Source organism: Aricia agestis, chromosome 2 (genome assembly GCF_905147365.1).
Source record: "Aricia agestis chromosome 2, ilAriAges1.1, whole genome shotgun sequence".
Classification (NCBI taxonomy): domain Eukaryota; kingdom Metazoa; phylum Arthropoda; class Insecta; order Lepidoptera; family Lycaenidae; genus Aricia; species Aricia agestis.
The window spans coordinates 11,175,598-11,201,854 of record NC_056407.1 but is presented as its reverse complement, the minus strand read 5'-3'; the positions used below and the strand labels follow the sequence as shown (position 1 = coordinate 11,201,854).

The following is a 26,257-nucleotide window of genomic DNA, read 5'->3' as shown; positions in this document are numbered from 1 at the left end:
AACAGGTGGAAATATAAGAAAAACAAAGGAGTATTCAATGACATAATATAATTATCTAACTGTACCAAGTAGGTAATTATAATTAAAACTAGTAAATTTGATACACTAATCTAATATAGTTAGGAATTCCAGAAAATTTCGGATTTAGACGTATCTGACCTGATAGATAATACATTTGGAACAAGTAATACACATCTTGTAAGTATGCCGTTGTTAATCATTATACTTATTCTTTCTTTGGTTTTATTAGAAAAAGTCGACATTAGGTATTTAAAGGAAGCAAATTGTTTAGACTCAACTGGATACCAGGGACAAAAGGTTTTTAGGTCGTACGTAAAAGTACCGTACCGACTCCTTCATGGGATGATCTACTATTTAATCGCGGATTCTTGGAAATGCTATTGTATTCTATTACTAGCTGTTGCCCGCAACTTCGTCCGCGTTAAGGTATGTTATTAAAATCGAGATTTAGAAAATTGAACACCTCTACTTACCATACCATACCATACCATACCATACCATACCATACTACAATCTACTTTTTTTTAAATCTATATTTAAAAACACATGAAATTTTTAATTTACATCAAAGACCCAGGAAACTTGAACCTCAGATACAGTACTTATCGTTTTGAAAAATCCTTTCTTCGAAGACCGCTTGGCGTGCATGGACAGGGGATGGGGGCCACAGGACAGGGGAAAGGAACATGTGACGGAGATAAAGGATACACTTCAGAAGACGGGATTTAATGTACGCATCTATCTCTCTTTAACCTACCTCTTATTCTCAGATTCATAATTTACAATTAAACCAGAACAAAATAATGCCTGAAGTTGTTTACTTACTTACCCACAATGTAATTTCTTTATGGGCATTTGCCCACCGTCCACCACACTTTGCCACCACTCTATCTCATTTGGTTGTCGTTGTAAATTTCGAGAAGTTTCTTCAATTCCATTACTTATCAAGTCACCGTTTTTAGGGTTCCGTACCCAAAGGGTAAAAACGGGATCCTATTACTAAAACTTCTTTGTCTGTCCGTCTGTCTGTCACCAGGCTGTATCTCAAGAACCATTATAGCTAGAGTTCTGAAATTTTTACAAATTGTGTATATCTATTGCCGCTATAACAACAAACACTGAAAACAAAATAAAATCAATATTTAAGGAGGGCTCCTATACAACAAACATGATTTTTTGGCCTTTTTTGCTCGATATCAATAATGACAACAGGCGGGCAGTTGAAATTTTCACAGAATTAATAAAATTAGAATTTAATTAAAATTTAATATAATCCCATACAAAAACACAACTTTTGGCCTATTTTCTCTATAACGGTACGGAACCCTTTGTGCGTGAGTCCGACTCGCACTTGGCCGATTTTATTGTAAACGTGGTATCAAATTCAGGCAATCTATACAACAAAAAAAGAATTTTGAAAATCTGACCACAAACAGCAAAGTAAACATTAACTCCTCCTTTTTTGAAAGCTGGTTAAAAAAAAGTATCTAAGATGTTGACCAGGGATGTAAGGTATCATCATGCCAAATTTCATTGAAATCGGTCTGGCGGATTCAGAGATTAGCCTGTACAAACAGACAAAACGACATACAGACAAACAGACAGAGAAACAAAAATTTCAAAAACAGTTAAATTGTGTTCTATTACTCTTCTAACATGCCCCAGACTCGTTTTTTCAAGTTTATTTTCAATGTACAAAAATTTAACCTCTACGATTTTATTATAAGTATAGATAGATATATATTGTCGCGATCACCGGTGCTCTTATGGGGCTTGAAGGATTAATATACTTCAGGTACTATTATTGGTAAGTATTATAGTAGGTGCAACATAAAAGTATGTTATCAGTAGGTAATGTTTAAGTCAACCTATAAAATATAGCAAAGTTAAACTGAGCGCTCTTAGTTTGAGGCAGCTAGACTTCTAGTGCAAGGGAAGAGTTCTAAAACGGGTTGAGCTAGATTCTAGAATATTGTTGTTACATAATAATTATGATTTATGCCTAATGTTTAAAACTACGTTACGATAGCATTTTATTATTATCTTCGACGTTTATATTTCATTTCCAATTCATTTGCGTATAGGAATGAATCCGGGTTATTATTTTCCCAACAAGCTATAATAACTATGTAGCATTGTTCCGTTGCACTATGACCTATAGCTTGGTAGAGTCAGCAGGCGATTCGTCTTTCTTCTTTGTCTTGGGTTGTAAACACGATAAAAGAGCGCACACTGTAACAAAAGCAATGGTGATTTCAGGAAGAAACACATAGGTAATTTATAAAGTAAAAAAACTTGAGAGGTGTCAAGGGACACCCGAATGGAACGAAGTTCCTTTTTATTATTTCTTATGTACAAAAAACTTGTATACACTAAAAAAATGCGAGAGAGAAGGAGAGAGAGAGAGAAACACGCGCTACCGCACGGCCTAGGTACAACTATAGAATTTTTGCTATAGTTGTAAGCCGTGCGGTTGTGTCGTTACAATTTTTCGTCTTATTTTTTTTGTCCAGCCACCTTTCGCAAAGCGAGATAAGGAACTTCGTTCCAAAAAAATTTGTGCACAGACAAGGACGTGTGACGCATTCGCCTCGCCCTACCTCATACTTTACTGGCGGCATAAGGAAAATTTCCGCATTATATTTTTTCTGGTTTTTAACCCCTGACAAAAAAGAGGGGTGTTATAAGTTTGACGTGTCTGTCTGTCGGTCTGTCTGTCGGTCTGTCTGTCGGTCTGTCTGTCTGTCTGTCTGTCTGTCTGTCTGTGGCATCGTAGCAGCCAAACGGGTGGACCGATTTTGATCACGTGGTTTTTTTTGTTTGAAAGCTGACTTAATCGAGAGTGTTCTTAGCTATACTTCATCATCATCAGCCTGCTCCGTGCTGAAATATCGCGGTTCATCTGGTTCATGACGGGCCGACAGCAACTTGTAGTCGTTTGGTGGGCTTTATATTTTTTTGCATTCTAGTTCGTGACATTTATGAATATTTATACATTAATGGAATGTTGACCTGGTGCTGCAGCATCACCTGGTAATCAATAGGATACCAAACTCCTCACCAACTTAGAGCAATGGTTTCGTGTTTGGGCTCATTTGAATTGCGAGAACTAGTAAGACGTAAATAATAATCAATAAATTTTTGCATGCTGCTGCAGCAGCATCACCTGGATTACATAAAAGCCGAGCTCAATATGAACCCAAAGTGGAGGTTTCAAACAAAAAAAAACTAGATCAAAATCGGTCCACCCGTTTGGATGCTACGATGCCACAGACAGACAGACAGACAGACAGACAGACAGACAGACAGACAGACAGACAGACAGACAGACAGACAGATCGACAGACAGACAGACAGATCGACAGACAGACACGTCAAACTTATAACACCCCTCTTTTTTGTCGGGGGTTAAAAAGGACATTCCTAGATGGTATTCATTGGGATATAATATGATCCTGTTGATAGGAATTATTCTGCACAATAACGAACACTAATTTAAAAAGCATGAAATAAAATTAAATTAAGAAATTAAAAAAAAACCCCGCCAAACAACTTTAAAAAGTAATAAAATAATATATTTTACTGACTTTAAGTTTAAATAATTCCTAAGTGTAAAGTGATATTTTAGTCCATAATTGTTGTCAAGGTGTGTCGGGGGACCGCTAACGTAGATGTTTGATTTCACATAACATTATAGTTTAAGTTAAGGGTCAGTTCACAGCGAACCGAATTGAGACAAAATGCAAAAGACACTGTTGGCGGTCCCCCGACACACCGTGACACCAATTATGGACCAAAATATCACTTTACACTTAGGAATTATTTAAACTCAAAGTCAGTAAAATATATTATTTTATTACTTTTTAAAGTTGTTTGGCGGGGGTTTTTTAAATTTGTTAATTACATGAAATCTTTCCGACGCGCTTAAAAAGTTTGCCTCAAAAGCTTTGAACTTACACAGTAGAGATCCCCCAAATCCATAAAACGTTATTTCACAGGCAGAGTTCAAGAGCAGACCAGCTATATTGGCACCGAAAACTGAGCCCATGCGTCCAATCATCATAGTCAGCCCAATCGCCATTCCTCTGTAAAAAAATTGAAAATGGAAATTAGTTACATTGAAATTTGGTTCTATGGGTAATTACTAATGGGACTTTGAGTTAGATTCTATCATTAAAGTTCATAGAAGAGTTAAGCTCAGCCATTAAGCCACTAACATTGATTTGATATAACCCGACCAAACGACGTACGTTTGCAATCTGCCTATGAATCAAATTCTTCGATGGTACGTAATTCAGCATGAGGTCTTATTATCTAAATTATTAAATTAATCTAAATAACTGTATGAATGGTTTATTATTAGTTCAAAGTTCAAAAACGACATTTTGCTGATAGTGGAATGACTTTGTTATTTCTGTTTGATTAGGATTTATCATTATGCACAAACACAGCACAACACATGATAAGTCGGGATGACAATTCTAAATACAAACTGCAGCATTATTATCGTGATTATTTTTCCGACCCAAATATCGACCAATAGAATTGCACCATTCGACGTCACGTGGTACAACCTACATGGTATTATACTGATAATTTTTTGAAAATTTTCTCTGGTAGTTGCTATATATAAAAAACAAATTCTAATTCTATTGGCCGACATTTGGGACGGAAAAATAATCCCCCGAATACCACACGAGCTTCAAAATTATCTGGCAGCTCTTGTGGTATTATAAGTGAAAGTATATTTTCCTCTATGCTATAGGCCTCTTGGATATCTCTAGTGGCGCGGCGAGTGGCAGATTCAGGCAACACGTGGGTGTCAGAGTGCGATCAGCTGTAAAATACGGTTTACTAGTTTCAATGAAAACACGTTGAAAACGTTAAAAAATGCTCTGAAATAGGAAAATATGGACGATACGAGGTACTGTTGTGTTGTAGGGTGCAAAAATTCCCAATCTTCGAATCGTGAATTAACGTTTTATTCGTTTCTGAGACGGAATTGGGAAACGTATCGAAATCAACATGCCGATTATTAATCATACTTAAATCTAAATCTCGCATGAATATTTCTAAAATATCACGTGCAAGTTATTTTTAATATAATCATTGTTTTATGTATAATAATATATTGTAATTGAAAAAATGATATACTTACATAAATAAAATTATTGTCGGTTCAATATTTATTACTAATTTCTTCAATATTCACTTTCGCATTTATATTATCATACTGATATATACTAATTACTGATATTACTAATTTACTAATAATATTATAAGTGCGAAAGTGTGTCTGTCTTACCTCTTAACGCCTAAACTGCTGAACAGATTTTGCTGAAATTTGGCATGGATAACTCCATAATAGGTATATTCTTAAAAGTCCCGAAAAAGGACATAGACAGTGACGTAACTATAAGATCCGGGTCCCGTGGCAAATTGATGGGGCTATATCAGTAAAAATCGTCACGTTTATAATAAACAATATTATGTACTTAAAATTTTTGCCCATTTGTGTCGGGGGCCCGTGGCATTTTGCCAGCCCTATATTTACGCCACTGGACATAGGATACTTTTTGTCTCGGGAAAATGTACGGTTCCCGAATCCCGCGCGGTTACTCCGTTGTGTAAGAGTTATGGCACAACGGAGTTGCGGGCGTCATCTAGTAAATTCATTATATTACATATTAATCATAAAAATCAAACAAAAAATTCTTTGATAATGAAATACATCTGCATTTTCCATTTTTATTTTGCATCTATGGTTGAAAAGTTGCTGAAAATATATTTGTTTAGATTATTTAATACATAGCTCCACTTTCACGTCGTACAGTCGATTACCTACTCTGGTCTGTGGTATTACTTTTACACGGATGATTCGTTCTCCATCTTCATGGATTTCAAAGACTCCATGAACATGATTGCTTGGTAAACAACCTGTTTTTTTAGTAATAAGTAATAACTAAGAAGATGATCTTACAAATAAATAAATACAAAGTAATATATAAATATTCATATTCAATGAATTTGAAAGAATATTTCATGATCGTGTATATTTAAGTAAATATAGCTTTCGATAAGTACTGATTTTCCGCGGAAAAAGTCTACGGAAATATTATGAAGTCCACAATCAATAATAATTACTTTTTATTGTGCTAAAAATATAAACAATTACGAAAAAAGTGCAGTGACTTGTATTAGAATCATATGAGAAAAGCGCCCGTGAGTTTCCGCCGTCAACCGACCCGCGGCGTTGCCGTAGCTTAGCAACGATATCCAAGGACCAAGAGGCCTAGAGAGGAATCGGCTCCAACGATTTTCATGAAATTTAGTATATAGAGGGTTTCGGGGGCGATAAATCGATCTAGCTAGGAATCATTTTCAAAAAATGTTTTTGTATTCGTGTTTTATCGATAATCGATAAACTGAAAAATATGACTATTCCTGACATCTATTGGCGAATAATAATACTATTTTGTTAGCAACTAATTCTTTTAACGACCAGCAGATGGCGTTATCAAGTAACACGAAGTCAATGAGTGTTTGCCATACCGAGTAAAGCTCGGTCATCCAGGTACTATATAGAAATGCGAGCACAATATTATATTCGTGAGCGGATCAATGAAACAAGTAGGTAGCGATTGGTTAATATATAAATTTCCACGAGTTCAGCCCCAGCCCACGGTTTTGATAATAATTAATAATATAATACCTCCATCTGGGGGCACGGCAGTGCTCTAGCCAAGTCTTGAGCATAATTTTTATAAAAAAAATTGTTTAGGGACGGGCCAGAGCTAAGTAAAACTGGACTTTTTTTAATTACCTCAAATTCGTCGGAAATATATCCACGGCAAACGCGTTAATAGGCCCAAGTACAACGGCCGTCAGCTGTATCGACGACAACAGAATGGCGAACAGCACCTGCTGCGTCACGAAGTTTATGAGGATCACGAATACGCCTATCGCCGAGAACATGCCTATCAACAGGACTTTTTTGCCTAGGAATCTGACGGCGCTGCTGAGGAGCACGGCGACGACGGCGCAGGTCATGTTGGCCGACGCGTTGATGATGTACGTCATTCTGTCGATTTGATCCACGCACACTTCGTCTATGTGGGTCTGAAAAGTTTATGTGTGTATTTACTTACTCATATTACTTTCACAGTGAACTCTCTACAAGGAACACGTACACACCCTAAAGTATTATCACTTATTTTTTGTTACACATTGTATATACCTACATAACTCTGTGGTAACTTAACAAATGCTTGTTGTTAATTTTGCAGATTTGTGTAGTTGGTTTGTAAAATCCTTCGACTTTCTAGCATGAACCATAATTTATGAGACAAATTAGTAGACATACTTACCTCATTTAATCTTTGTCGTATAACTTGACAAACAGTCATGGTTTCTCCGCTTCCTGTCAGCACTCTGTTCAGGACATCGGGCAACCAAATGTATAAGCCGTTGAGTCTAAAAAATAATTGAAGTTAATTGAAATATTCCGACATAGTTAAAAACTATTAAGTAAATTAAGAACACTTATCGCCGTACTCAGAGACATTTAATTACGATTAACCTTCAATTTAATGGAGAGTTTGACAGATAATGTATGGGGCTTATGTCAAAGTTTTGAATTCATTACATTTAAGTAATTAATGTTCCACTCTGAGTGCGGCAGTTAACTACTTACATTCTAAAGGCAACACCTAGAAGTTGAAGAAAGCAACCGTTTTTAGAAAAGGTTTTTTTTTTTAATTTTTCTAGCCTATGCGTTCCTATTGCAGTTATTCATAACAATCCCAAAATTGAGAGTACTTAAAGAATTTTAATGTTTTAAATGAGGAATTTACCTACTTACGTGGCAAAAGTTCCAATTAACAAAATTCCATTCAGAGCCATGTATTTTAGATAAGGCGGCTTCAGAAGCGGAACCGATTGTGACTTAAGAGACTTGACGAATGATACTTTCTCTTTTTTACTTTCAGGCATTGTCAAGCGTTTTACCTAAAAATGATAAAAAAGTTAAAGATAATATGTAGTTCTTTCTATACTGAAGTACTAGACTGAGGCACAGGTATAAAATAGACCACGGGCAAAGATATTGGCTATTTTTTTGCGGGAAAATGTACGGTTCCTCAAAAATTCATTATTTACGCGGGCGGAGCTGCGCAGGAACCCTCTAATGTAATAATGCATCGAAAACTTACTGGATATTCACTGGCAGGCTTATTTTTATTGCCTGCGTAAATCTTCCTTAGTGCTTGCAATGATTCCTCGTGCCTCCCTTGTTGTAGGAGGTATTTTGGACTCTCAGGTCCGCACAGCATTAGCAACGCCGATATTAAGAAGGAACAGGAGTACAAAACTGACAGCATCCTCCAGGATCGAAAGTAATATGTTCCGAAGTCTAACCGGAAGTCCAACGGAAGTATGGCCCATGCGAATACTGAAAGACCGATTAGAAACTATGTACATAAATAATGATGTCGTTAAGGTCCATTAGCACTTATGTGGGTTAAAACTAACTACGTAGGAAATTATAAAGAAAAAGATACTGACGTGGGAGAGCCATGCTTTGGCACGAATGGGCCGGCTCGACCGGAGAAATACCACGGGCTCACAGAAAACCGGCGTGAAACAGCGCTTGCGCTGTGTTTCGCCGAGTGAGTGAGTTTACCGGAGGCCCGATCCCCTATCCTGTTCTCTTCCCTACCCTCCCCTATTCCCTTTCCTACCCTCCCCTATTACCCTATTCCCTCTTATAGGCCAGCAACGCACTTGCAGCTCTTCTGATGCTGCGAGTGTCGCATGGGTGACGGAAGTATGCTTTCAATCAGGTGACCCGTTTGCTCGTTTTCATTAAAAAAAAGATAAGAAAGTTAATATGGTACAACGGGAACCTAGTATAAAGTAAGTATATACTTACATGGAACTAAAGCTGATCCAGTTATCTGTAAGGCGTTGGACACTGAGAGTATGACGTCTCTGTATTTAGCTGGTAATATTTCACCTATGAATGTGTACGGCACTGACGCAGGGCATGCGATGCTGAAAAATAAAATCCTTTCAATCAAGGTAAATCGCAACGACTAACATTAAAGGTCTAAAATGGACAACATTAAGTGTTGTTGATTTTCTTGCCGAGTCGAGCCGAGTGTTTTTGAGAGGCAAATCTCAAAATTGATCAATGATTATTATTTTTAACCCCCGACAAAAAAGAGGGGTGTTATAAGTTTGACGTGTCTGTCTGTCGGTCTGTCTGTCTGTCTGTCTGTCTGTCTGTCTGTCTGTCTGTCTGTCTGTCTGTCTGTCTGTCTGTCTGTCTGTCTGTCTGTGGCATCGTAGCACGTCGTAGGGTGGACCGATTTTGATCTAGTTGTTTTGTTTGAAAGCTGACTTAATTGAGAGTGTTCTTAGCTATAGTTCATCATCATCAGCCTGCTACGTGCTGAAAAATCGCGGTTCATCTGGTTCGTGAAGGGCCGATTAGCAACTTGCAGTCGTTTGGTGGGCTTTATTGCATTCTAGTTCATAAATGTCACGCCGTTATGAATATTTGCACATTAATGGAAAGTTGATCTGGTGCTGCAGCATCACCTGGTAATCAATAGGATACCCAGCTCCTCTCCAACTAAGAGCAATGGTTTCGTGTTTGGGCTCATTTTAAATGCAACAGCTAGTAAGACGTAGATAAACTGTAAATCTTTGCATGCTGCTGCTGGATTCTATAGGAACCGAGCTCCATATGAACTCAAAGTGGAGGTTTCATGTTTGGACTCATATTGACGGCCTCATCCAAAAGGACATTCCTAGATGGTATTCATTGGGATATAATATTATGATCCTGTTCTATCAACAGAACATAATTATTCTGCACTATAACCAACACAAGTTTAAAAAGCATAAAATAAAATTAAATTAAGAAATTTAAAAAAAACCCCGCCAAACAACTTTAAAAAGTAATGAAATAATATATTTTACTGACTTTAAGTTTAAATAATTCCTAAGTGTAAAGTGATATTTTAGTCCATAATTGTTGTCAAGGTGTGTCGAGGGATCGCTAATGTAGATAGTTTAAGGGTCAGTTCACAGCGAACCAAATCGAGACAATCAATGACGTGGCGATACAAAATCATAAAGTTAATATACCTATTAGGTATATTAACTTTATGTACAAAATGCAAAAGACACTGTTGGCGGTCCCCCGACACACCGTGACAACAATTATGGACTAAAATTTCACTTTACACTTAGGAATTATTTAAACTTAAAGTCAGTAAAATATATTATTTCATTACTTTTTAAAGTTGTTTGGCGGGGGTTTTTTTAAATTTCTTAATTTAATTTTATTAATCAATGATGATTTCATTGAACAAAAAGACATTTGCGTGCGCATAGTCAGTAGTAGGTACTATGACGTTACTGCAAACAGGTCCAATGAAGTGCCTTAAACTAATATTTATTTTAATTAAACTCACAAAAGAGACGTCAAAAATTTCAATATTGTGAAACTCAACAGGTTCGGCATAAAAGCAGATGCCACGCCTAAAATTCCCGCAGCCATGGAGCTTAAAATTATCATTTTCTTTCTTCCTCGTATGTCCACTAGGTATCCCCACGGGAACGAAGTTAATATTACACCTGAAAAATAACAAAAACTCTTCATGGTTAAGCCGCTGGGTTGACTTTGATGTTTGGTATAGAGATACTTGGAGCCCGGAATGCCTTTTTCCGGATTTAGTAGGGTTTTGATCACGGAAAGTAGATATTATACGCTTACTGAGGATAAAAGAATATCCATAAGAACGGTCCGATTTAAAAAATTATTTCAGTGTTATCGCTATAAAGGCTATAGGCTTTATTTTATCACGCTAAGACTATTAGGAGCGAAGAAATAGAGGAAAATGTTGAAAAAACGGGGGAAATTATTTGAAAGGGCTTATTTGAACGCGCTTATCTCAGGAACTATTGGTTCAATTTAAAAAAATATTTCAGTTTTAGATAGCCCAGTTATCGAGGAAGGCTATAGGCTTCATTCTATCACGCTAAAACTAATAGGAGCGAAGAAATAGAGGAAAATGTGGAAAAAATGGGTGAAATTATTAGAAAGGGCTTATTTCACGAATAAATAGAGCATTTTTTCTGTTAATTGAAAGAAGTAGACCACGTGAAGGATCATAGGCTTTTTTTGTAATTTGTGGACTAATTTTTATATGAAATATCTAATTTACGCGGGTGAAGCCGCATAATAACAACTAACGAGGAACTCATCAAAGGCATTTACTTAATAAAAAAAAGGTTAAAATAAAAGTCTGCAAATACATAAATTGTGCTTCTATTTATCACAATAATGACCTAGGCATTTACGTAGAACGTGTTGTTATTACAAGTTAAATGAACGATTAAAAATCCATAATAAGCCATAATTATGAATAAATAATATTCGCAATTAAAGTTAACTTTACAGTAGTTTTTAAAATTATTGTAAACGAATGAATTAGATATTATATTCTGTTTGGAAGTAAAAAGAGCATGAGTTTATACTTAATATTGTTACGGTACATGGTATACGGACACGTAGTGCCATCTAGCGACAAACCAGCGAAACTTACCGAGGGAACACAGGCAACATAAATCCCCTACTCAATACTAGATGGCATGAGGTGCGCAAGTACATACTCGAATTTTCTAGAAAAGTCCAACATTTATTACGTGTTTACTGGTTTATTTTGTTTATGTTTATTGTGGTACATGCTCGAGCCTCCTAGAAAGTTCCACTTGTTTACGTGAATCGGGAACTTTCTGGAATTCGTCTCGCCATATAAAAAGCCGCAGGTAGACGGCCCGGAGTTCAGTTCGAGCGATCTTCGAGGCGACAACAAGTGATCAATAGTGAGTGAAACAGTGAAACCTGCGACTTGGCTACGACCTAGGACAGTGATAGTGCTTAGTGATTGGACCTAGTGATTTGTGTTTGGACTTAGTGCTAAGTGTTGTGACCTAGTGTTTAGTGCAGTGTTAATGAAGTCTTCAAGAGAAAGACCTGGTGACTACCAGGTCTTTCTCTCCAAATCCTCGAACCCTAGCACGTAACAATATGATTAAATGTTAAAGTATGCATAGGCCACAGCGCACACTGTTTCAGTAACGACAAAAAATTAAAGTTACTGAACCTACATTTTTTTCCCCACCCCACAACACCCACACCCACCGCCCACGGCATGCCAGCACGGAGATTATCAGAAAGAGTCGTTCAGAGAAGTAGCTAACGGAGTTTTAATACAGTTGAACCTACATGACCTATTTGGTCGTCAGCTCTTAGTCGATATTTTACTGACGACTTTAAGAAATAAGAATTTACCTATATAAGGCATCGATCCTAGGAAGCCTCTGTGGGAATCAGACATCTGTAGATCACATTTTGCAGCTGGTAGCACATAGGAGTATCCAACTGGCTCCAACACGATCGAGATCAGGAAAAGAGTCAACACCGCGCAGTACTTTAAATTGTACCAGCCGAGACCTGAAATATAATCACAATAAATTTTAGTTAATAAATAGAAATATAATTTTTTATTTATTTTTACAAACACTCTCGCTCTCGCCACAAAGTTGACTTTGGTTCCTTTGTACTTGTGTAATGGCTAAGTTGATATGACTTAGCATGGGATTTTGTGCTATTGTGTATGAGTATAATAAAGAATTTGAATTTGTATTTATTTTATTTATTGGAACAAAAAACAGTTACATACGGTTAAAATCTTAAAGTAAGTACCGTAAACCGGGGTGAATAGAATTGAAGGGGGCAATAGGAAAAAAACTTAGGATAAGTTTCAATGTTTTTTATGGCAAACTCGGTATCCCCAGTAAAAAACCCGCAACTTTATAAATTTGTTGATATCATTCTCCTTAGTCTGGCAAATTTTTATGTGTGGCTACATCGCTAAAACTGCCAAAATTTAATTTCAAAGTTGACAACAAAACAAGTCGTTTTAGACGAGCGAGTTTGAACCTCCGTATTTCGGTGAATTTTGGTCATAATAGTTTATAGTTTTCTTCAAATTGCGGTCAGTGCTGTTATAATATATTTTGATAAAGTTATTAAGGTAAAAATATGCAGTAAGTATACAAAATTGTTCTTTATCCGTAAGCCTTATTTTCTTTAAATTTTTGGGGTGATTAGATACACGAAAGGGGTGAATAAACACGCCTGAGAGGTTAATAAGCACGCAAATATGGTTAATAGACACGGCCAAGGGGTTATTAGTTGCGAAAGAGGGGTGATTAGCCATGATTATGTCAGGGCTGCCACAAAGTTTGTTGTGGTTATCTGCAGTTTAAATTAATCTTTTAGTTACTTAAAGCGTTTTTAATTTTCTTGATTATTTTTTAATCCATTCAATATTATTTAATTTTATTCATTCTTAACAGAATAATATAAATTAGTAAGGTATTTCATTTATTTTTGTAAATATTTACATTATTTTATTTCTCAGATACAATAATGCCTCGAAAATATATTAATATAATTTTACTTTTAATTTATACAAATAATTAAAGAAACTTTCCCAAGTTTGCTTGCCTTTATCCAATAAAGAATATATAGGGAAACTGTAACGAGGCAGCCCTACGAAAATTTTCCAATCACCCCTCAGGTGTGTCTTTTGTCCCCTGATAAGTAGTAATTAGAAATTACGTATATTTTGTGTCTTTTTTTAATAACTACAAACATATCCGAAGAGAAACAAATTTATATCAATAGTTTGGCCTAAGACTATATATACACGACTAAAAAAGTGGGTATCCGTTCTGCAACCTTACGAAAATAATTACCAAACTTCGAAGACCTATCTATTCACCCCAAATTACGGTACAATTAGATAAACAATATAGACAAACACAAACCCATACGGCGGGCGGCGTAACAAAAATAAAACAAATTAAGTATTATTATTTAATACAATTATACTTACTCGTAATCGTTTCAAAAATGTTTTAACAGTTACCTTTTATTTAATTTAACTATACGTCATAAAATAATAATTAACACATGAAAACAATCAAGAATATGATATTATATTAATCCACGACCACACGTATGTAAAGACAATAAAAGTGATAATGATGATAGGATTATGGTGATAAATAAAGCAGGGAGTTTGCTCAGGTAGATATTAAAATTATGAGAATTTAGATAATGTTACATATCGTCGTTGCAAAGATAAAATCTCTCATGAGATATTTTTAAGTTTCCGAGAAAAACGATAAAAACTGTCTACTGAAAAAAAAATGTCAAGATTTGTAATCTTTTTAATGCAGTCTATACATTTAGCGTTTCCAAATGGATATTTATGGATATAATTATCAGTAATAAATGTTTAGAAAAGCCTGAAAAGTATTTTTTAACGATTCCGCTGCACATATAAGTGATTTTAGCTGCAAATGTTGTTACGTATGAGATATTCTGCATTATTTTTTGTGTTTTCTTCTTGCAACTAAGATATTTTAACCTTTCATAGAACAAACTAAATTAATACGGAAATAATCGGCCAAGTGTGACTCACGCGCGAAGGGTTCCGTACCGCTATAGACAGGTGCTTCTCATTACATTAAGTACCTGGCAAGACCACATGGCCTTCCCAACTGCCAGCCGCCGAACTGTGAAAGCGATCTAGTCGATACTACAACAGGGGATCACACATTCGATGGACGCCCTTACCTTTGGTCATTACCTGCACCGAGGAACGGGCAGGAGGAAACCATCGCCTAGGTGCCACTACAGTGAGGAAGAGGATGTTAAATTTTAACATCGAACGGGTATTTTGGTCGAGCTTGCTGCATTCGATACACGTAATCACTAGGCGCGTAAATAGGAGGTTTGATGTAGGTACTTTTCGATAGTTGAATAGACACTATCCACTTCCATCGTCGTATCACCTTTTTCTAATTTCTGCTCAATTACAATGAAAGAAATAACGGTAGATAGTTTCACGCGGGCAAGAATTAAAATATGTCGAGTATAATATCTACTTGGGCCAGTTAGTCTCCTTTAACAAAATACTAGGAAAGGAAGTCAATCGTCGAATTTAAAACGCCTGGAAGAGCTACTGGTCCTTGAAGACGTTAATGAAGGGAGATTTGCCAATCTCCATGAGACGCAGACTCGTCGACATGACGTGTATTCTGCCCATCCTAACCTACGGTGCTACCTGGTCATTGACCGAGTCGCAAAGGTTCCAGCTCGGGGTTTGTCAAAGAGCAACGGAGCATGTTAGTTGTAAGACTAGCTGACCGAATAAAAAACAGCACGCTGCGCTCAAAAACAGGTGTTAAAGACGTCGCATCGGCATGAAAGCTGCAAAATTCAAGTGGGACTAAAATGGTTAAATGGTTCCAGAGGACGGAAATGGCGAGATGAACTGGATGCCTACAAACCAGGCTGGCCTGCGGTGGCGTTTGAGCGAGACAGATGGCAGACCTTGGGGGAGGCCTTTGCCTAGCAGTGGGATAGCACAGGCTCATAAAAAAATCCACGCGACAGTTTAAAACTGCACTGAAGGTGGCCTCGAACTAGTAGTGGCTTGATGCATTTGTTTTCGTCTTCCGATGCGTCGATTAATTATTTCGCAGCTCTGTCTAAATAAGGTTTCCGTTTTTTGCCATTTGGCTACGGAACCCTAAAAAGGCGCGAAATCTATGTGTAATAAGATCACATAACTTCACATAGTAACTTGCAAAAATTTGAATAAAAATGATGAGTGAACCTCAGTGTCATCTGAAGCACGTAAGAGATTTTGTTTTGAAAATTACTTTCAACAATTTGAACAATCTGTGTGTGTGTTATGCCATGCCGCTTGACATTCCCTATTAGGTTTTCACTGTAATAGATGGGTGAATTTCCCAAACGGCTTTTTTTTGTCTTCGTTGAAATTACTATTAATTATTATTTTTTAACAAAAAATTAAAACTGACTTTCAAGGTAAATACAAAAGTAATATTCTTAAAAATAATCTAAAAAGAATAAAATAATTCCTATTCCTTATTATAGTGCCGTCTCCAGACTTCGCCTAAACCTCAACTATTTCTGTACTCAATCTTAGTACTTTTGAAGTCGCTACCAGCCCGGAAAAGTTCTGAGATCCTTGACATAGAACTTACGCTAAGTTAAGCTGGTACCGACTTCAAAAGCATGAAGATTGAGTACGGAAATAGTTGAGGTTTAGGCGAAGTCTGAAGACGGCACTATAATAACGAATAAGAATTATTTGATTCTTTTTAGATTATTTTTAAGAATATTACTTTTGTTTTTACCTTGGAAGTCGGTTTTAATTTTTTGTTAAAAAATAATAATTTTACCCTTTTTAGTACCACAAGGCTATATTACTTATAGCTTGTTGTCTTAGAGTTGTACATATTATTACTAGCGGTCGCCCGCAGCTCCGCCCGCGTGGATGTCGGTTACGGCTGCAAAAAGCGTACCCAGGAAAGAGTCGGTCAGCAAACTGATTCTCAGGTCAATTCACAGACTGCAACAATGACTTTTTTGTAGATATTTATAAGATCTACAATTACTCAGAACATTTTATGGTTCTATCTTATATAGTTTCGGCAGCGTACGCAAAATAAGTAACTTTTCTGGTTGATTTTACACCTAGCGTCCGAAAAACTCAAATATCTTACGAAACCCAATTTTTTCCAAAATAAAATTGAGCCTACGTTCAGCAGAAATAATGTAAAATACATTGGCTTTTGCTTGGAGTAGTATAAATAAAGCCAAAATCCTCGAACTTGTATCTATAAGGATTCAAAAGTTCTGTTGGGTACCTTCGGAACCACGGTACATCCTGGTGCCTGAAACACTTCAGAAAAAATCAAAATCACTATATGTTTCCATACAAATTTCAAAGATTCCCCTCGATTCCTCAAGGATTTCATTATCAGATCACCATTGTTTTGAACATTTTAGACTCCTCACAGAAAACCGGCGTGAAACAGCGCTTCCGCTGTGTTTCGCCGAGTGAGTGAGTTTACCGGAGGCCCAATCCCCTACCCTTTTCCTTTCCCTACCCTCCCCTATTTCCTTCCGTACCCTCCCCTATCCCCTTCCGTACCCTCCCCTATTCCCTTCCCTACCCTCCCCTATTACCCCTAAAAAGGCCGGCAACGCACCTGCAGCTCTTCTGATGCTGCGAGTGTCCATGGGCAACGGAAGTTGTTTTCCATCAGGTGACCCGTTTGCTCGTTTGCCCCCTTATTTCATTTAAAAAAAAAAAAACATGGTACCAACCTCGATTTCAACCCTGTACAACAACAAAATAATCATGAAGATCGGTCCACGAACGGCGAAGTTATGGTTGAACATACAAAAAAAAAAATATAAACAGACGAACGAACGTATAACCTCCTCCTTTTTGGAAGTCGGTTAAAAATAAACCTTATTCATGCTGCGGAACCCTTCATGAGCGAGTCCAACTCGCACTTGACCGTTTTTTAAATGCGGTTGTAGTTGAATTAAATGAAAGAGCTTACCAAGGCTACAAAACTCGAAAGTTTGTCTTTCTTAGCCGTAGAATGCTTGCTTGATGGAAAGCTGAAGTCTTCTCAAGACGTTATTTGATTGCGTTTATAACACAGACTTAACAAGATAAAAAGGGTCATTTTCAAAATAACGCAGTTAATATTATTAAACAAACATGATTATCAATATTATTTAAATTGTTTAATAAAAAATTCTTTTCATTATCGCGTTATCTCAATGACAAAATTTGTTACGTCGTTTGTTTGTATGGACGATTAGGTATCTAGTATCTGCGTAAGATTGTTTTTATTCTTTTTAACCGACTTAATAAAAAGGAGGTTATCAATTCGACAATCGACGCGTATGTATGTAATATTTCCAGAACTGCCCAATTTTCGTATATGTTAGTCTATATCAGCGTCTGAACAAATGTGCCAAATTTCAAAAATGTATGTATGTATGTATGTATGTATGTATGTATGTATGTCTGTATGTATGTATGTATGTATGTATGTATGTATTATGTATGTAAGTACTAAGTATACATGTATGTATATATGTTTTTATGTTTGTGTTCGAATAAATCTGGAAGTACCATTCCGATTTCAGAACTTAATTCTTTTTTTGTTGTACTAGGTATTATTCGACTTAGGGAATAGTGCAAGTTTGAATAAAATGGGTTCAGTAGTTTTGGAGATTTAATTTTCAATTACGTACAATTTTGAAGTCGGTTTTATCTTTATAAAATACAGTTATGATTCCTAGATTTAAATCTGCGCCGACCATTGTTTTAGGGATAGAATTTAGCCATCACGAGTGCGCCCACTATATTTTATCAAGTTTAGGCTTCGTGTCGCAAATCAATTAAAATTATTTTTATATTAAAAAAAAAACAAACGTAAAAGTAAACGTGGGAGAGCCATGCTTCGGCACGAATGGGCCGGCTCGACCGGAAGAATACCACGTTCTCACAGAAAACCGGCGTGAAGCAGCGCTTGCGCTGTGTTTCGCCGAGTGATTGAGTTTACCGGAGGCCCAATCCCCTAACCTATTCCCTTCCCCTCCCTACCTTCCCCTGTTCCCTTCCCTTCCCTCCCCTATTACCCCATTTCCCTCTTAAAAGGCCGGCAACGCACTTGCAGCTCTTCTGATGCTGCGAGTGTCCATGGGCGACGGATGTTGCTTTCCATCAGGTGACCCGTTTGCTCGTTTGCCCCCCTTATTTAATAAAAAAAAAAAACATTAGACTTTAGTTGCTAATATTCAATACAAAATATGAAAGAAACCACAGCTAAAATGCAAATATTCTTGGAGTAGCTCCTAGTTCTATATTATATAGAACTTATATTAGTTTATATTAGTCTTAGATATTATGTATAAAAAAACACAACATACAATATATAAAATGACCACTGGGCACTGGGTACCGATTATCCTATTGAGATTTCAAAAGGCATATCAGAATGGATCTGCTTACTGCTTAGTCAGCTAGACTTTCTTATAATAATCTGATGTTACATTACAAATACAAATATACTTTATTGTGCACAAAAGTTACAATTAAACTTAAAGATAAACAACAATATTCATAAATCAGACATGTACACAAAGGCGCCTTATTACTTTGAAGCAATTTCTTCCAGGCAACCTTTTAACATTCTTAACAGTGTTAAATCCAGGAACACGGTGATGTGCAAAATAAGTAAAATTGGAGTGTCTGTTTGTAATATTTAAATAACCGTTTTTTACAACATGCATATGAATATTTAGACCATACTTACACCAAAATAACAATTTTTAGAATTTTTGCCTGTCTGTATGTCTGTCTGTTTGTTCCGGCTAATCTCTGAAATGGTTGGACCGATTTTGATGGGACTTTATTGGCAGATAGCTGATGTAATAAGGAGTAACTTAGGCTTTTAACCGACTTCCAAAAAGGGGGAGGATTAAGAATTATAGAGATCATAAAGAGGCAAAATACGATATTAATTACTTTAATTATTTTAGCAAATGTATATTTGCTAGTCTTTACTAGAAAATATACATATTTTGCTAAAATACTTGTATGAACAAAGTTTTACATGTAAGTATGCTTAAATTTTTAATCAATATGCATATTATGTAATACTATTTTGTTCGTAGGTCACTCGATTGTCTAACCCCATATTATAAGGTTATTGATAACATTATGATGTGTGCTTGCTGCTTACACATCATAACCAACATACCAATACTAATTTAAAAATAGTAAAGAACAAATTTCATTCCTAGGTTAGTAGTTTTTTTTTTGTAAAAAAAATAGTAAAATGACTATTATACAAATATCACAATGTGTGTACCTGCTATTGAAAGAGCTTCATCCAAATCCACTTCCTTACTTTGCACATCATCAACACTTTCAAATATAGTTTTGATAGATTTATTCACCATTTTTTAGTTTTTAATACCTTAAATAATTTTATATATAAGTTAAATAATTTTATAACACACTTAAAACTTAAAAGATATGGCAAAAAATCTGCTATCGCTCAGACATGTTACTTCGTCGCGATCACTTTGCGTATTAAACGTTGTTTTTGAGACAATTTCTTTTAAGGAAATTACCTTTAGATTATATTAATGCCTACGGGCTTGTATTATTATTTTTTTAGTACAAGGTTGCAGAGAAAGAAGGAAAGGTTGGTTGAATTTAATAATGAAACGTAACTTGAAGTCCCTACACTACATTTTGAGGTACACTCTTCTGTCGTGTCATATCGTACCAGGTTGAACCTATGTTCCATTGACACGGTCATGGCCAACAGGCAACAATCAAAGTTTTCATTTTAACCTGTTTTGGAAATGAGTTAATAATTATACGGATGGAAGCCTAATTTAGTATTTTTCGCTAATAAAAACCATTTGATTTATTTAAATGATGTAAAGTCGAAGCAGGGAGAAAAGGGGTTAATTTTAAGTGGCAATAATTATTATGCATTCATTCGAAAAGCTAGGTATAAGCCATACTGTAATGGAAATATAGTAAATACCTTAAGAGTTAGCTAAATATTACAGTGCTTTTGTAGAGATACACATACTCGTACCTGACTGGATTTCCCAAACCGCTTTTTTGCGCGGCAAGCCTGAAAACTATCCTATTTTTTTAAGATAAGGTTTTCATTTTTAATTTTAAAAGTAAAACATAATGGTTATAATATGGCCCCGTCGTTATCTTATCTTATATCTTTAAACGAGCAATATAATTGAAATCTCGGAATCGGCTCCAACGACTTTCATGAAATTTAGTGTATAGGGGGTTTCGGGGGTGATAAATCGATCTAGCTAGGAATCATTTTTAGAAAACGTCATTTTATTCGTGTTTTATCGAATACCGAGCAAAGCTCGGTCAAATAGCTAGTTTTTTTAAAATAATTATGTTTTCCAAGATAATAAACATAAATACTGATTTCCAATTTTGATGGCTTGTCGTCGACCTAGTAGTCGTTTAATATAGTTGACTCTTGATAATATATGAATTTTATTGTACTAAGTTCTGTAGTTGAGTTTTTATGAGTTATGATTGGGTTATGACAAAGTTTAGGTCTGTCGCGGAGATACCAATGTTGGTGTTAGCTATGAAACGTTGTTTCTACAAAATACCATTGATCCCTTAAGCATAAAAAATATGCCATTTTCTACATTCAGCCACACGCTAACCCGTTTAGGAGGTGGCTGTGGGCTGGGTCGTACCAGTTTCCAGCCAGAAATGAAAGCCGTTTTATCACAAAACCCCCGATTGTATGCAATTTTGGTGTACTTAAATTATCCTACTTGTGGCAATAATATCATGTTGTCATTTTGAATATCGGTAGAGTTTTGGTTTGTTTATAATTAAGTTAATGTGTTATAATTTTAGTGCACGTAGTTTTTTTGTAAAGATTATTTTACTCGCAAATTCCAATTTTGGTGGGTAAATTTTGGTGGGCAAGAGAGTTTGTAAAACATTATTTTTTACAAAATACTTACCATTGATTCTTAAAGCATAAAAAATACGCCATTCACTTCATTCTGTCACAAGCTAACTCGTCTAGGTGGTGGTTGTCATTTGGCGGAAACAAAAATTTCCATCAAAATTATATAAAAAATGCAAGTTGTTGAAATCCACTCACCTTTTGCTATTGTTGTGATGTTTTATTCGATACATTTTTCAATTCTTCTTTTGTAACATTTACAGCACTTAAGTGAACGTCTTTTGTGGTTCAGAGATTTAATACTTGATTTAATTTTTATCTTTCGTTGAAGGTTATTATAGTTAATAAATTGGATGTCTTTTGTTAGTTGTTCAATAATATTTTTAACTTGAACCAAATTGTGGTCATGCAAGGTGTGTATCAAATGTTGTATATTACATTTCTCGGTAGGTAACGTTTTTTGTACATCTTCGTCATCTTTTATTTTCAGTTGATAATGATTACGTTTCTCGGTAGGTAACGTTTTTTGTACATCTTCGTCATCTTTTATTTTCAGTTTTTCTGAAAACAAATTATCAAATTAATTATTGTATTGATTTGACACTATAAGAAATAATAAATGTTACTTACTTTTGGACTTTATTGCAATATTAATTTCTACATCCGAGTCTAGAGGTATTGTGAGAATGTCATTTATTCTTGCTGTTTTTCTAATAACATTAACTAATTGTTTGTTATTGTTGTTTGGTTTCAAAAAGGGATCCAAAGTATTTATAATTTTTTCATCATTATTATTAACATAGCTTTCGAAACCTAAATTCAGTAGAATATAACTTTTGCTTTTAATTTTGTCAGTTACTTCTAGTGTTTTTACTAAATCAAATATATGTGAGCTTTTATTATCAACAATATCTTTATTTTCCAAACTTGAAACGTATTCATTAACATCAAGTCTGATGTCTTTTGCAATTTTTAGAAAAGTATCGGATCTTTGTGAGGAAATCGATGGACAATTGTTACTAACTGCTGTTAATCTGAAATGTTCGTCTTCAGTATCTTCAAGTTTTACTAAACTTATATCTACACTTTGTTCTTGTGTTATGCTTTCGTATTTCTCTTGTAGTATTTTATCGTCACTGACAAGGGAGTTCTGGTCAATTTCTTGTTTAACGTTTTCTAAAAAGTTATCGTACATCAATGTCGCAACCAGTGGCATATTTTCTTTAGATATTGTCTTTCTCTCAAAGACCTCTTTTATAATACTTAGGTGCCCTTCTTCATGGTCAAGCGTACGTGGTTTCTTTTTAAGTGACCGTCTTATGTTTTTGTTTATTTTTTCGTGATTGGTAATTTGACTTTCTGTTGGCGTTACAGCTAAATCATTTAGTGAATGATGAGTTTGTGGTAAAGCTGCTAATAAGTTAGTTGGTGTCCTTACTCGTAGGAACGACTCACTGTTTTTCTCTTTGATATCTGTAACCGATTCATTGAACATGCTCTTTGTAAAGGTCGATTCCGTGTTACTTAAGTTCAAAGATTCGTTATTAATCTCATCATCTTCGTTTACATTTTTAATTTTCATATCTTTTTCTTGGTGATCATCTGACAAATTTTCTTTATTATGTGTCGAAAATACAATGGGAGTTGTTATGTTGGATAAGTTTTCTGTTATAGTGTTTTCCAACAAATCAACATACCTTATGTTAATATCCTTTTTTTCGAATAAATGCTCATTTTTCAACGTATTTTCTTGGTTTTCATTTGTAGAATATTCTGAATCGTATATCAATTGCGTTGTAGGGACCGCAGACGTAATCGTTATGTAGGGTGACTTTTGTATCGACGTGGATTTGCTATCAGTACTTTTATTTCTTTCTTCGGTTTTTTGATTAATATATTCCAAACCTTCCATTGAAATTCCAGGAGATTTCTTTTCATCATCTTTTCTATTATTACTATTATTAATATCGTTTGTAAGGATATCATGCAAATCGTTTGAAGATTTTTCTTTTAAATTATGAGGAGCTGGAGCACTTTCTGTAATTTCAGATTTTTCAAAATTGGTTTTCTCGAATACCTGTGAACTCTGTCTTGTATTATTTATTTCTACATGTGCACTTGTATAATTTAAAAGGTCCTTATCGCTTAGTAGATTTTCTTGAACAATATTGTATTTTGGTACGGAATTCCTAAAAATATTTTGTTCTGTTGCTCTGCTATTTTTTGAATGGTCGATAATATCCAACTTGCTATCAATGGATAAACAATTTTTATTTTCAACTTCGTTGTTATAGTCACGTTCATCAGATGCATTTTGCTTTGGCATACAAATTATTGTATTCGATGGACTTAATGATTTTGTAAGATGCTTAGTTACATTAATTCTGTCGATTGTTTTTTTCGAACTGAATAGATCTTTTTCAGAATCTTTGCTTCCAATTATATTTTTTTCGATGTTGTCTAGACTTAATCGTGACTTTTGTTTTTCATCATCCATGTTAGTTTCAGACATCGATTTCATATTATGATCCGTTGCAAAATTAATACTTTCTAAAATATCATTCTGGATTATAGATTGAAGTATAAAATTCTGTTTAAAAGAAGCATTACTTAAGATTTTACCTTGTATCATATTCGTTTTTCTATCCTCGTTTTTCAAAATATTATGACTTTCATCTCTATTTACACTGGGTTCCAACTTTTTAAAGTCATCTCTTGATTTATTTTTACTTGCCACAATATATTTACTTATATTCATTTGAGCCACGTCGAGACTAAGTATTTCAGGAAGGCTATGTCGAGTATAATGACTAGAAATAGGCAGTTCCATTCTTTCCAACTTCGGAGTTTCTAAATATTGGCTATTATCGTAACTAGTCGATGTTACACTCAAAGATTCCACTTCATTAGTTTTATCTTTTAAGTTACTTTGTGACAATTTCAAGTTATCCTCATATAGAAACTTCGTATCATTTTTCATGTCTTTGTTTGGAAGATTTTTAGAGTCGTAAATAAAATCATTATTTTTATCATCATGGGTCGGAAAAGTTATTTTGCTTAAGCTCTTCAAGGAAACATTTTCTTTTTCCTAAAATAATTTATACAGTGATTAAAATTCATTCACAATATTATATACTCTACAATAATTTAAAGTTTTTTTATAAAGAAAAATATGTTTTTGGTATACTTACTGCAATACTTTCTAGGTTTTCTGATATAATATGTGTAACACTTAATGTGTTTGTCGATTCATTGCCATCTTGGTTCTTATTATCACTTGAAATATTACTTTGATCGTCACTTGCAGTTAAATTATTTAAAACGTCGTCTATATCTCTTCCAGTTCTTAAAATACTTAGATATTGAACGTTTTCTTTCAGAGACGTCTCCCTTGATCTTCCTTCTATCTTACTTGGCCGGAAGAATACTTCTGTTAATTCGTTTTGATAATTTTTAAGAGTTTTATCGTCTTTATTTTTAAATTCCGGTGATTTCTCATTTGATTTTTTCGTTGTTGTTATTTTACCAGATAACGGTGCAATCGGATAAGTGATTATGGCCTCAGAACTTATGTTGTTGGTTCTGAGAGGAGATTCTTTCTGATTTACAGTAATTTCAGCATCAGCTATTGTTTCCTTTTTGTCTTGAGATGTTTTGGCATCTCTGGTTAAATTTTCGGATATTTTTAATGTTGTCTTAGTTGTAGGTGTATAGCTTAATTTATCTTCAGAAAAAACAGGATCTAAACATCCACCTATAAGATGAAAAAGTGATATTTAATATAAGTAAAACAATTTTAATATGTTAATAGTTCATTAATTATTTTAGCCCTTCTTACCTGGTTTGCATTTCCCCAAAATAATAATAGGTGGAAGATCATCTTCTCTATCTAGATTCGTTTTGTTATCTTTGCTCAAGTTGCCTATACATTTATTTTTATTTATTTCAAAGTCACTAGGGACGTATGAATAATCATCATCTTTAGTTTTAGAACTAAGACACTTTCCTAAAAAGCAAAATGTATGTGATTTTTAGGTTTTATGAATTGTATTTGAGAGAACACAATAAGAATTTCGTTAGGTTTTATGATAGTTTAATTTTTTTCCTCGAGATTTAAGGTTTTTACCTGGCATCAAAAGCTTTACAAATTTGCTTCCATGTTTTCTAGTTGATGCTAGTAAACTGTTCTCCCTTACTAAATCAAAAGACATGATTGTTTGGTCGCTATTCAAACTTCGCAATTTCTTAGACCCACATCGCGCGGCCACAATACCATTTTGACCATCTTTCCTTTGGGTGTTTTGAATTTTTATTTTTATATTAATAGGTTTTTGTCTTTGGTCTACGCCATTGCTGTTGGTTGCCTCACTTGCCTCAATTGGACTTTCTCGTTCAATTGCTTGTATATTGAATGGATAGCTTCCAACTTCGACAGTCTTTTGGTCAATAATATTATTAATGTTGGTTACCGTCTGTAAAATGAAAACAGGATTAGACAGTAACGGCAGACCGTTAAATCTTTTTTCGGTAAAATTAAGTTTTCGTATTAGGTAATTCAATTTAAAACGAACACCTACAATTCGAATAAAAATTTAATTACTACTTAGCTATTTTAAATACTTGCTACTTCAGAAGTTATGTTAAAAATAATGTTAATTACCATTTTCGCTTTTTATCCAAGTTGGATTACTAGTTGTTATAGAAGGTTAGTTATTGTATAGTTGCGTTTTTAGTGACACATAATAAGTGAAGAGGTAGAAGCTGC

General features: G+C 34.9%; 1 protein-coding gene and 1 long non-coding RNA gene across 6 annotated transcripts; one reads left to right on the top strand and one right to left on the bottom strand.

The window, feature by feature from the left end:
- The first annotated feature begins 208 nt into the window (after nucleotides 1–208).
- On the top strand, nucleotides 209–7,771 carry LOC121739956. Its single transcript, XR_006037511.1, has 3 exons — nucleotides 209–318; nucleotides 2,956–2,957; nucleotides 7,761–7,771. It is a non-coding gene; the product is annotated as an uncharacterized LOC121739956 (long non-coding RNA).
- LOC121739950 (synaptic vesicle glycoprotein 2B-like) lies at nucleotides 1,770–26,257 on the bottom strand. Of its 5 annotated transcripts, XM_042132586.1 has the most exons (11): nucleotides 21,691–21,738; nucleotides 19,882–19,989; nucleotides 12,386–12,547; nucleotides 10,503–10,665; nucleotides 8,951–9,072; nucleotides 8,232–8,470; nucleotides 7,883–8,028; nucleotides 7,389–7,494; nucleotides 6,845–7,140; nucleotides 3,979–4,106; nucleotides 1,770–2,253 (listed from the first exon to the last, which is right to left on the bottom strand). In XM_042132586.1, the coding sequence occupies exons 2-11, from the start codon at nucleotides 19,970–19,972 to the stop codon at nucleotides 2,177–2,179; spliced, it is 1,530 nt and encodes a 509-aa protein (XP_041988520.1). In that variant the 5' UTR covers nucleotides 19,973–19,989; nucleotides 21,691–21,738; the 3' UTR covers nucleotides 1,770–2,176. The 5 variants fall into 5 exon arrangements, with proteins under 5 accessions (XP_041988520.1, XP_041988518.1, XP_041988516.1 ...); XM_042132584.1 differs by lacking the exons at nucleotides 1,770–2,253; nucleotides 3,979–4,106; nucleotides 6,845–7,140; ... (4 more) ...; nucleotides 10,503–10,665; nucleotides 12,386–12,547 and adding exons at nucleotides 22,123–24,042; nucleotides 24,115–24,580; nucleotides 24,684–25,246; ... (1 more) ...; nucleotides 25,619–25,964; nucleotides 26,153–26,257 and having other exon boundaries at nucleotides 19,930–19,989; nucleotides 21,691–22,053; XM_042132582.1 differs by lacking the exons at nucleotides 1,770–2,253; nucleotides 3,979–4,106; nucleotides 6,845–7,140; ... (4 more) ...; nucleotides 10,503–10,665; nucleotides 12,386–12,547 and adding exons at nucleotides 22,123–24,580; nucleotides 24,684–25,246; nucleotides 25,331–25,498; nucleotides 25,619–25,964; nucleotides 26,153–26,257 and having other exon boundaries at nucleotides 19,930–19,989; nucleotides 21,691–22,053.

Coding starts and splice junctions, on each gene's coding strand:
- LOC121739950 (XM_042132582.1), bottom strand. Junction 25,247..25,330: donor TTTGGGGAAATGCAAACCAG/GTAAGAAGGGCT, acceptor TTCATCTTATAG/GTGGATGTTTAGATCCTGTT. Junction 22,054..22,122: donor TATTGCAATAAAGTCCAAAA/GTAAGTAACATT, acceptor ATTTGTTTTCAG/AAAAACTGAAAATAAAAGAT.